The sequence below is a fragment of the Phalacrocorax aristotelis genome, chromosome 11 (assembly GCF_949628215.1).
Source record: "Phalacrocorax aristotelis chromosome 11, bGulAri2.1, whole genome shotgun sequence".
In the NCBI taxonomy this organism is placed as follows: Eukaryota; Metazoa; Chordata; class Aves; order Suliformes; family Phalacrocoracidae; genus Phalacrocorax; species Phalacrocorax aristotelis.
This window is the reverse complement of record NC_134286.1, coordinates 15,314,008-15,325,610: the sequence shown is the minus strand read 5'-3', so window position 1 is coordinate 15,325,610 and position 11,603 is coordinate 15,314,008. Positions and strand designations below refer to the sequence as shown.

Here is an 11,603-nt window from a genome sequence, read left to right as displayed (position 1 = left end):
TGTTTGTTTGAAGAAGAAATGCGTTTACTGGTTTTAGGCCTAATTAACAAATAGGATTAAAGTATGGCTCTGAGACTGCTTCTCTCAATACTAATAGAGTAACACTACTGCTTCGCATGAGAAGGAAGGAATTGTCAGGATGACATTAAGCACTCCCTTTCCCAGGGGGCTATTGCGGTGGGGGCCCAAGGACTGCGGGAAGGAATAAACGTGGCTAAAGGATCAGGAGGAGCTCCTATGGCTCCTACAGCGCTGCCCCCGGAGCAGCTGAGCCCGCCGCGGCCCTTACGCGGCCACCCGCAGCGCCGCCGCCCGCTCCTCCCGGTCAGGCCAGGCCGGCCCCTGCGCGGCGCCGCGGCGCCACCGTGCGGGGCGCGGCGGAGCGGCCGCCTCCCGCCGCCGGCGCCGAAGCCGGCCGGGCCGGGGAGGGTTAAAGCCTGGCAGCGGGCCTGCACCGGCTGCCGCCCCGGGGAGGGCCTGTAGCCGACCCGCTCGCCCGCCCCCGCGGGAGATGGCGGCGGCCGATCCCCGCTGCGCTGCCGTTTGGCTCTGTTTCAGCCTCTGCTTGCTGGGGCTTCCCCGCCACGCCTTGGCCTTCGCTCCGGAGGCGGCTGCGGCGGGGCCCGGAGGTGCGGCGGGGCCTGTTCCTGCGGGAGGGCCGGGGCGGCGGGGCCGTGGGGCTGCGTGGGGCCGCCCGGGTTTGCGGGGTCGCCCCGGGCGGCCTGTCGTGGTTGGGCCCGCGCGGGGCTTTGGCGAAGCTTTGGCTTTGTGTCGCGGCGCTCGGAGGCCCCGGCGGCGCGCGCTGTGCGGTGCCGTGGCGCGGCCACCACCCTAAGAGGGCGTTTCAAAAAAATGTCTGCGTAACTGATTTTTTAAAAATGTTTTATTTTTATCTGTTTGGAGCAGGATTATGTAGCACAACAGCGATTGAGTTGTACCTGTGGCTCGGCGCCCCCTCAAAGCTGGTAGGCTGTAGGATTCAGTAGCAGGTGGAATTAGAAAATACCTCTTTATTTCATGCACCTTTCTGCAGCCAGTTCAAGTGAGGTAGGAAGGGAAGTGAAAACCACTATAGGACTGTCAAGGCCAAGTAAGAATTCCTACACGTTGAAGGAGTTAATCCCAGTATTTGTTTCCTTCCAAAGATATTCTTGCTGATCATATTTATTCTTTTTCCTAGGTATACTTCAGGGTTAAAAAATGATAGAGGAATGTGCATGAAGTAGCCTTTACTTACTGGAACTCAGCTTAATATAGTCCTAATTCTGTTTCCTTGTAGGTAGCATGAATGTCCTGTTCATAGTCGTGGATGATCTGCGTCCTGTTTTGGGCTGTTATGGAGATAAGCTTGTGAAATCTCCAAACATTGATCAACTTGCATCTCAAAGTATTGTGTTCAGCAATGCATATGCACAGGTGAGATAACTTAATAAAAAATGTTCTCTCTGTGCAAAGGAATTACTGTTTTTATCACAGTAGGTGTTAGGCAGACCACTGGAAAAACCCAAGTATTTATTAACCTTAAGTATTTCCAGTAGAAAATAAGTGGTTGGGCTGAACTGTACTATGTGAAGCTATCATTATTAAGGTGAGAAAAATGAAAACAGGGCATTTGACTGATGATGTTTGTGTCGCCCTTGGAGGACTGTAGTGTCACTCAAAAGTTTTCACTATTGGCAGCAAAGTCTTGATTAAAAATACTATTTTACTACATCAGAATTCTTTTTTCTACTTTTTTTTAATAAAAGTATTTTTTTACTTTTTAATTTTTTCCTTTGAGGAAATCTATTATATAGGCTGTTAAGAAGGGGCAGCTTGTGTGGTAAACATCACTCTTAAATACAGGACTCAAAAATGGCAGTAATTGCTTTTTACTTGAATACTTTGGATAGAATGCCTACATTCGCAGGTTTCTCTCTGCTGAGAAATTAGAAGTTTGAGTCTAATTCTGACTAGGATTTAGGAGTTTAAAGCAATAACTCTTGGCTCTTGTCAATCTGAAACAGAATTGATGAGGCCTTTGGACCATAAACTGGACCCTCTGTATGTTTATCCTTTTCATTATATTTAAGGCAGTCCACATCAACTAGACTTTGGGCTTTTGTCACACAGTCCATCTGCCACTTCTGGTTAATTCTGGGTGAGTGTGAGCTACTAGATTTCAAAAGCACTATTTTTAACAAAACCTGACTTTTTTTTGTGTGCTACTAGCTGCATAACCAAAGCTTTTAGCGCTTAGGAATTGGTTATTTGAGGAAAAATTATAGATAGGTAAATGAATATCCTGGTAAAACCTTGCAACTGAGAATTGATATTCTTAATAAGGATGCTGTTGGTTCCATCTTGAAGTGATGTGAAACACTTTCACTGCAATTCCTGAGCCTTTGGATGTTTTGCCCAGCTACTGCTAAGTTGGTTTGCACATGCATTTTGCTTTTTATTCTGAATCAATCCTCTTTTTGGCTGGCTCTCTCCTCAGCAAGCCGTGTGTGCTCCCAGCAGAGTGTCATTTCTTACTGGACGCAGACCTGATACTACCCGACTGTATGACTTCTACTCCTACTGGAGAGTACACGCAGGAAACTATACCACGATGCCCCAGTATTTCAAGGAGAACGGCTATGTGACCCTGTCTGTGGGGAAAGTTTTTCATCCTGGTATGGTTTGAACTGTCATCTGCTTAACATACACATGCTTAACGTGTATATTCTCGCAAACAGACTTTACCTATAAGTATCCACTGTGTGATTCTTGTCTATACTGACAACCTAAATCACAATCATGAACTAGATTGTACAATGATTGTAGGTTGTCTTTAAATCTTAATTATAAATCTCAAGGCATTAGAGATTCATATATTAGATGACTCTTATCTAATGAATGTTTTCACATTTACTCAGGGATTGTAGGAATAAATGTCTGACATTCTAAAAATATGTCTGGAAGTTATGTGTCTGCTGAAGATGAAATTACTGAATAGCCTCGTTGTCTTAGTTCTGCATATACATGTTTCGTGTTTCATAATAGGCTGTCTGGATCAGGAGGTATAGAATGTATGACTAATGCTACCAATTAAATAGGAAATTAATTCACTAGTTAAAAAGCAATAACACTACTGAGTTGGAAAATACTGTAATACTGACCCTCTTTTTGGTAGTTCTTTACCCCAGCACTGAACTTGTGTGGATATGTGAACTTTCAGTTGATAGTAAAGCTAATGAGGGCTGTACATGAAGACTGTTATTAATCTGGTGGGTTTTTTGGTTGGTTTTTTTTGTGCTTTTCCTGAAGGAAGGCTCTTCAAGAGGCTTGAGTCCCCTCACCAGTAAAAGGTGTATTTTAGGGAAAAATGTCTGTCTTAAAATTTTTTACTTTTGTATCTTAGTTTTCTATTTCTCAATTGTCAGAGGTCATTTGAAATGTTTCTTCATTTAGCATATTAAAAAAATAAAACAACTGAAAGCAAGTTAAACTTGTGTTTGAGCTCTTCCCAGTTCAGTGAACTGTTAGACCACTTCTAATGTCTTTATCCTTTTCAGGGGTTTCATCCAATTACAGTGATGACTATCCATACAGTTGGTCCATTCCACCCTTTCATCCTTCAGCTGAAAAGTATGAAAATGATAAGGTAAGGGTGATCTGTGGGACCCCAGCAGAGAAGGTTTTTCAGGATATAACCAAGTTCTTTGTGTCAAGGCCAGGCTATACTCTGTGATTTTTGAGACTACAGTCTTGTGCAGGGAAACAACTAGTCCAGTTTGATATTCTTTTTGTTAGCCTTCTAAAAGAAGACATATCTCTTCAGTTGTGTGTCATGTTAATTCATGTGTCCATCCTGCAGATACTTCAAGTGTATCTAAATTAACATTTGGAAATGTAAGTTACCAGAATATAAAAGTGCTTGCAAGAAAGAGTGATCTTAATTTATGTCTAGGTCATGAATTCTTTTGTCTGAAAAGTGCAGTTGTCAACTTCCACACTAATCTTGCTCTGCTTAGAAAGTGACAAAACATTGTCAATAGGCTAGGTGAACTTAATTCAACAAAGAGCTCAGGGCTGAGCAGGTGGATGTCATAATTCAAAAATAATCTTTAAATAATCTGAAAGTTTGTCATCTGATTCAGTTTTCTAGTGTTTGTTACTCTTAAATATGAAACAGATTCTTTTGAGTCACACTTTTGCAAACATTGCACTAGCGTCATGTGCCGGAGCCTATATGCTGCAAAGCTAGGAGCTCCAGCCATGAGGCTACAGACAGCCTTGATGATGCTGTGTTCTTGCATTTACTGCTGAAAAGGACTGGTTTTAACAACAGTATATGCATCCATGGCATGTTTTTTTTTTAATGGTCATTTTAGCAAGTCTCCCAAATATCCTGCTGAGGTCACCTTTTCTTGGCAAGCATTTAGTTTAATTTATCTTTCTTCACTGATTATACATCAGCCGCTGCTGGCATTTGCTCAGAAACTGTCAGGCAGCTTTCTATAAGCTCTTGGGATCAGAGGGAGTAAAAATACATGTATAGAGTGTAACTGAATTCTGCCTTCTTGCCAATAGGTCAGATATTCTATTCATCACAGAAGCTGTGTGTTTTCCCATATGGCTACGATTAATCTTCTGCCCAGGTTTAAAGAGGATTCTGATTCATAGAAATAGTGAAATTCCTTTTTGTATCCAATCTGCAGTCTTTTGTTGGTAGAGGGATTGAGGAACAAATTGGTTTGAAAGTTACAGAACAGAGAATTGCTTCTTTGCTTTTACAGAAGTCAAGTTACTTAACTAATTTTTTTTTTTTTAAAGACTTGTAGGGGAAAAGATGGAAAACTTTATGCTAACTTGGTGTGCCCGGTGGATGTGACAGAAATGCCCGGTGGTACTCTGCCTGATATTCAGAGCACTGAAGAGGCCATACACTTACTGAATGTTATGAAAACCAACAAGCAAAAATTCTTCCTGGCTGTCGGTTACCACAAACCACATATCCCACTGAGGTACCCGCAGGTGAGGAAACTGGAGCCTGCAGGGAAAAGAACTTAGGCAAGCGTTGCTTTTGGTTTTCAAAGCTGTTTCCACAAATGCTTTATTGCTGTTGTTTCTGGAAAGCAAGCTGAAAAGCAGCCTTGATTTGATGTAACTTTAGCAGTCGTCTGTGTTGCATTTCAGAATATTTCAGAATGAGAATGACGTGGAACCACTCAGCCAAAAGCCAGGCTTCTGCCACCATAATAGTGGCTCTTGCGTGGAGGTAGTGCTCAGCTTAATGAAGTACGACATCATGAGGCCTTATAAGATCTCGTACTCCGTTTCTAGTTTGAATTGGTGGCAAACCTCCTACTCATTTCAGAGGAAGTGATGTTGGACCTTTTGTTTCAGTGTTGTTTGAGATACAGGAGGGTGTTTTTAGGTACTTACTAACTCAGTATTTTTCAGGAACTGGTTGGGACTGACTAGCATAGTATTGCTACCTGTTACAGTCTGGGGGAGGGGGAGTGAGGCCTTGTAAACTGTAAGAATATTAAAGGGTCATGCAAGGGGAGATGGTTGCTGCCTTGCAATACAAAGTTTACCGTAGAAGTGAGGGCAGTCTTTACGTGTGTTTTTATTGTGAAGGAATTTCTCAAGTTGTACCCCTTGGAAAACATCACATTAGCCCCAGATCCCTGGGTGCCTGAGAAACTACCTTCTGTGGCGTACAACCCCTGGACAGATATCAGACAGAGGGATGATGTGGAAGCGTTAAATGTTAGTTTCCCTTATGGACCACTTCCTGATGACTTCCAGGTAAGCTGTCAGCACAAAGCACTGAAGTCAAACTGCCTTAACTTGTTCAAATGCAAGGGTGCAGTTGGCCGCTCTTAGATGTTTGCAGATATTCAGCAGCTGATAGTTTGCAAATACTATGAATTCTCTGCCTTGCATATTGTCACCTCTAGCCTTGTAGGCAAACCTTCACTGTAACACGGCCTTCGCAGTCAGGCTAGTGGGGGCAGAGAGGAAGAGATCAGCCATCAACTAGTGATGATAGCGTGTGCTCCTTGTTTGTATATAATCGAATGTATGTAGCAGCTACCAATGTTTTGTTTGTTTTCATTATCTGAATCTGTTTGTCAGTTTCAAGCCACCACTCGGTGTATCTTTTGCAAGTTTTTCACAGAATGGCAGGGGTTGGAAGGGACCTCTGGAGATCATCTTGTCCAACCCCACCTGTTTGAGGAGGCACACCCAGAGCAGGGGGCACAGGAACTCGTCCAGGCAGGTTTTGAATATTTCTAGAGAAGGGACTCCACAGCCTCTTGGGCAGCCTGTGCCACTGCTCTGTCACCTGCACAGGAAAGGAAATTTTCCTCATATTCAGGTGGAACTTCCTGTGTTCCAACTTGTGCGCATTGACCCTTGTCCTGGCATTGGGCACCACTGAAAGAGTGTGGCCCCATTCCATTGACACCCACCCTTTAAATATTTATAAGCATTGATGAGATCCACCTCAGTCGTCTTTTCTCCAGTCTGAACAAACCAGGGTCTCTCAGCCTTTCCTCATAAGGGAGATGCTCCAGTCCCCTGATCATCATTGTAGCTCTCTGCTGGACCCTCTCCAGTAGTTCCTTGTCTGTCTTGAACTGGGGAGCCTGGAACTGGAGGCAGCAGTCCAGGTTTGGCCTCACCAGGGTAGAGTGGGGGGGAATAACCTCCCTCGACCTGCTGGTCACACTCCTTTTAATGCACCCCAGGATACTGTTGGCCTTCTTGTCCCCAAGGGCACAGTGCTGACTTAGGGTCACCTCGCTGCCCACCAGCACTCCCAGGGTCTTCTTAGCAGAGCCACTTTGCAGTAGTTCAGCCCCCAGCCTGTACTGGTGTGTGGGGTTGTTCCTCCCCAGGTGCAGGACCTTGCACTTGCTCTTGCTGAATTCCATGAGGTTCCCCTTGGCCCAGCTCTCCAGCCTGTCCAGGTCTCGCTGGATGGCAGCACAGCCTTCTGGTGTGTCAGCCACCCCTCCCAGTTTTGTATCATCAGTGAACTTGCTGAGGGTGCGCTCTGTCCCTTCGTCCAGGTCAGTGATGAATATGTTGAACAGGACTGGACCCAGCACAGACCCCTGGGGAACACCACTAGTGACAGGCCTCTATCCAGACTCTGTGCTCTTGATCACAGTCCTTGAGTTTCCAGTGCTTATGCCAAAATAAGGTGCACTGGCTGGACCCTGAGAGAAGCAGAACTGTTTGGTTTGCAACATCTTGCTTAGAAGAACTTCTGGGAGATAGACAGAATTCTCTAACTGCCTCCTCCATCTTTACCTTTTCTGGGACATTGATCAGGCTGCACACACTTGAAAAAGCTTGACAAATAAAATCATTTAGTTCCTTTACTTACACAGCCACCCACTGGTTCTTCTGTGTGTGTGTCTGGGGAAAAGCTAACTTCTTCCTCTCCCCTGTTTTCTTAACTTGCAGCGGCAGGTTCGTCAGAGCTATTATGCAGCAGTTTCTTACCTGGATATGCAAGTTGGCCTGCTCTTGAATGCCTTGGATGATGTAGGACTGTCAAATAGCACAATAGTAGTTTTTACTGCTGATCATGGTAAGTGTTTAAACCTTTCTCCAGCTCACTGGTAATAACTTAATTGTGCAGTTCAGTGCTGGCATATTAATCAAGTGAGTGTTTATATAATGTACAGCAGAGCTACCATACCTTGTACATCTGGCTAGTCTGGCTCTAATTAAGTGGACTGACACAGGCTTCTGTGGCTGCACAGTTCTGTCCCCCTGCAGCCACCTCTCTTTAATCAGGTTGAGCGTTTGCTAGTGAGCGACGAGACTGCCTGCCAGGACACTGGGCTGAGCTTGCTGTACTGCCACCTCCTGCCCAAGGAGTGACTCTTGCTGGGAACAGTGCTGTGAAAGGATAGCAACCACTCCTCCCCCCCTTACAATTTGTAGAGAGCCATCTGGTACAGTGGGTGACAGGCTTTCTCATTAACTGCTGAAGTGTGTGTTCGTGCTCATGTGATGGCTGCTTGCAGAGCATCGAAACTGAGAGCAGTATGGCTCCCCCCTCATAACTGAGGTCTTGTGCAGTCTGGATCCTGGTGGTAAAAAAATGAAATTGAATCATGTGACAAATACCTCAAACATTTAATGTTTATTCAATACTATAATATTTGTTAAAATACACACACACACCCCCGATCACCTGATTGGGGGGTGGCTTAGCTGACTTAAAACAAGTAGGATATGTCTTAACTACATCAATTTAAAGTCACATATTTAGTTAATTCGGGTTGACTTCTGTGAGGGTGTGTCTATAAACAAGCCCTTATGAGTTACAGAGCTTAGAGGGATTAATACTTAGTACTAAAGCGACTCTAGATGGTCCTTCTGACTTGCCACTTTGACTTGGACTTTCTGTTGTAAACTGAATTCCTCTTCCCCATGCTGTGGTTAACTGTCAACAGTTGGTGTTTCCAGTACCAAGGCTAGCAAAGTCATTAAAAAAAATAATAATGCATTTACATAGCTGTTGTAGAGCTCCGTGGTCTTCCCCCGAAGTAAAGTTGGCAATAAATCTGCCTGGAAGGAAGTCATGTTGGCATCTCTTCCAAGAGGAAGAGGAGAGCTGAAGAGTTTTGATCTCTATTGCTTCCTCAGGGGTAACATCCTGATACAGCAGTCTGGCATAGATAGCAGCCTTGGCTCCAAGGGGTGTTCAGTTACAGCATTAACAGGAGTACTGGAGAGCTGGCAGCTGCCCAAAACTTAAATGAGTGCTTTGTGGAATTGATCTGGAGACTCTTGCCGGCACTGTGACACACCCCAGTTCCTCTTTTCTGCTGTTTTAATGCTTTATTTCCTAATTCTAATCTAGAGTAGGGGAAATAAGGAGAGGTGTAATTATTTCCTTAATAAGAGTACCAAGTTGCAAGATTTAGGTGGCTGTTGAAGTCTTGCTATATTTAAATACAGATTGCCTTTTAATATAACCTTGATAACAGACTAGTGGCCTCAACAGCCAAAGTCAGTTTATAGTGAAAAAGAAGTGGCTACAAAATTGGAACCCAGTATCTGCTCTGAACTGTATTCTTTGTCATCTAGGATGGTCTCTGGGAGAACATGGTGAATGGGCAAAATACAGCAATTTTGATGTTGCTACCCGTGTGCCACTGATGTTTTATGTTCCTGGAATGACAACTTCATCTGTTAGTCAAAGAGAGAGGGTCTTCCCCTACCTTGACCCTTTTAGCCATATTTTACGCAAGGTACCTGAAGGTAAATTTCCAGCATTTATTTTTTTTGTTTGCAGTAGATATATGTAAAGGAGAAGTGGTGATGTAATGGCGCTTTGCGTACAGGCAGCTTGAGTCTGTGTCATTGACTGTGCTGCTCGTACTGTTGAGGAACAAGGTGGTGAAGGGAATCTGTCGACACAGACTTTTGCTTTGGCTAGATCTGCTGTAGTGGAAGCTGCTAGATGTCTGTGTGAACACAGCAGGTGATGTCTTTTTGTGTGTTGTAGATGCCTAAAAGGATGCTTGATCTTTGTAGTGGCGGCTGCTGTCTTTCCAACAGTGATTAGTAAACATTGTATGTGTAGCACCTGTACTTAAAATGGTGGTGTTGGGAACTGTTTTGATGGAGGCAATCTTGTGTTAAACTATTGACACTGAAATTGCTTTGTCTCCTGAAGAGCTCTTTTTCAAAGTAATGAATATTATTGTCTTGAAGGCTGCACTTCTGAGAAACGTAAGCGTGAAAATTTTCTTGATAAAAGTACATCATAACTCCACAGACTAGCATCTTCAGAGCTAACTGCCACAACTTAATTGCCTTGATTTTGCTACCCCACAAATCCAGTACAAAGCACTTTTAATAAAACACCAACTTAATTATTGGAACAAATTTCTAAAATTGTTCTACCAGTGTCTGTCAAACCATCATGTTCCATAACTTGTATTTTGATGTTTCTTCTAGGGCGAAGTGAAAAAGTGGTTGAGCTTGTGTCTCTGTTTTCAACACTTGCTGAACTTGCTGGCCTGCAAGTTCCCCCTGTGTGCCCAGAGACATCATTTCACGTTGCACTGTGCACTGAGGGAGCAAGCATTGTCCGGTATTTTAATGCCTCTGAAGAGAAGAGTGGGTGTGATGACACTTCCAGGTGTTTTAATAATGAAGCTGTTGCTTTCAGCCAATATCCCCGGCCTGCAGACACTCCTCAGTGGAACTCTGACAAGCCAAAGCTGAAAGACATCAGAATCATGGGGTATTCCATGCGTACAGTTGACTACAGATATACTGTATGGGTTCAGTTTAATCCTAACAACTTCAGTGCCAACTTTGAGGATGTCCATGCAGGAGAGTTGTACATGGTAGAGACGGATCCAAACCAGGATTACAACATCTATAGCAATACCTCACATGGTTGTTTTTTTAAAAAAATGCTTGGCTTCCTGACTCACTAGGGTTCAGAAACTTCTTTGTGTGTGTTCTTGCAACTGAAGTAACACCTCTGTTGTTTTTTCTTTTTATAAAACCTTTCTGTTGTACAGAAAACACTTGGATTGAATTAAAATCCTGTTTGTATCAAAACACTAGCTATTGCCTTTGTCTTTTTACAGCCCTTATTATACTGAAGTAGTCAGAGTGAACTTCTGCAGCTATGTTTTCAAACACAAGCTCACAACTTCTGAAAAGGCCACACAGGTTATGCAGACCCATGCTGTGAAACACCTCTGTGGTCTTCTGTAGTGAGCGAAGAATTAAAATTCATTATTCATTCTGAAACTGGTGAGGTGAAAGGTGAAAAAGGAGAAACTTCTGTGTTTGAAAGGCTGTGCAGAGAATGTGTGTCAGTAAACATGCCCTGTCCGCTTTACTGTGAGACCTGGGGCTGGAGTGGCCAAGGAGACATTTGATAGTGGTGAAGGGCTGATGTGCCTGCTGTCATCAGCTTTATCTCTGACTTCCTCTGCTTCATTCAAAAGTTAATTATTTTAAATAAAAGCTTTAGTTTGGAGATTCATGCTTCTTATCATACAGGAGGGCCTCTGAATTTTTAATTAATGTGTATAAAATGAGTTATTTCATCACTGAAATAACCGTAAGAAGACTGAGGGGTTAAGATAACACCAGTATGCTCTGCTGTGGCTTTTCATGAGGGTTGGTCCAATGAGGCCTCACAGGTGAAGAGAGATGGAAACCTTTCGCTGTTGTAGCTTGCTGGTTGCTGTCGCTGCTGAACTGCTCAGTGCAGTTTTGAGGGTTGTCACATCCAGTGACAGAAACTTGGATCATTGCATTCTTAGGTGCCAAGTGGGGCTTGGCAGTCTTGGTTTGGGACTAGGATAGCTAAAAGCCTCCCATTTAGTTTTAGGGTTTTAGTGTGGTGTTTAGCAGCACAGGATGTGGAGCATTAGCTGTCACAAGTTATGCTGGTAATTAAACTTTCATATGGCCAAGCACATTAAGGTAAATACGTTTGGGAGCTTGTATCTGAGAAAAATGTTTTTGCTGAGTATTTAAATGCTGTCTGTGCCTTATGCTCACAACCACGAGGTACGCTGTGCTCCAGTGTGACGGCAGTAGTTTGTGTTGTGTTCTATCAGCCTCCT

General features: G+C 43.8%; 1 protein-coding gene across 1 annotated transcript; it reads left to right on the top strand.

The window, feature by feature from the left end:
• The first annotated feature begins 400 nt into the window (after positions 1-400).
• IDS (iduronate 2-sulfatase) lies at positions 401-10,586 on the top strand. Its single transcript, XM_075107041.1, has 9 exons — positions 401-629; positions 1,280-1,416; positions 2,480-2,657; positions 3,540-3,628; positions 4,801-5,001; positions 5,611-5,781; positions 7,453-7,579; positions 9,091-9,264; positions 9,967-10,586. The coding sequence occupies exons 1-9, from the start codon at positions 512-514 to the stop codon at positions 10,452-10,454; spliced, it is 1,683 nt and encodes a 560-aa protein (XP_074963142.1). The 5' UTR covers positions 401-511; the 3' UTR covers positions 10,455-10,586.
• The last annotated feature ends 1,017 nt before the right edge of the window (positions 10,587-11,603 follow it).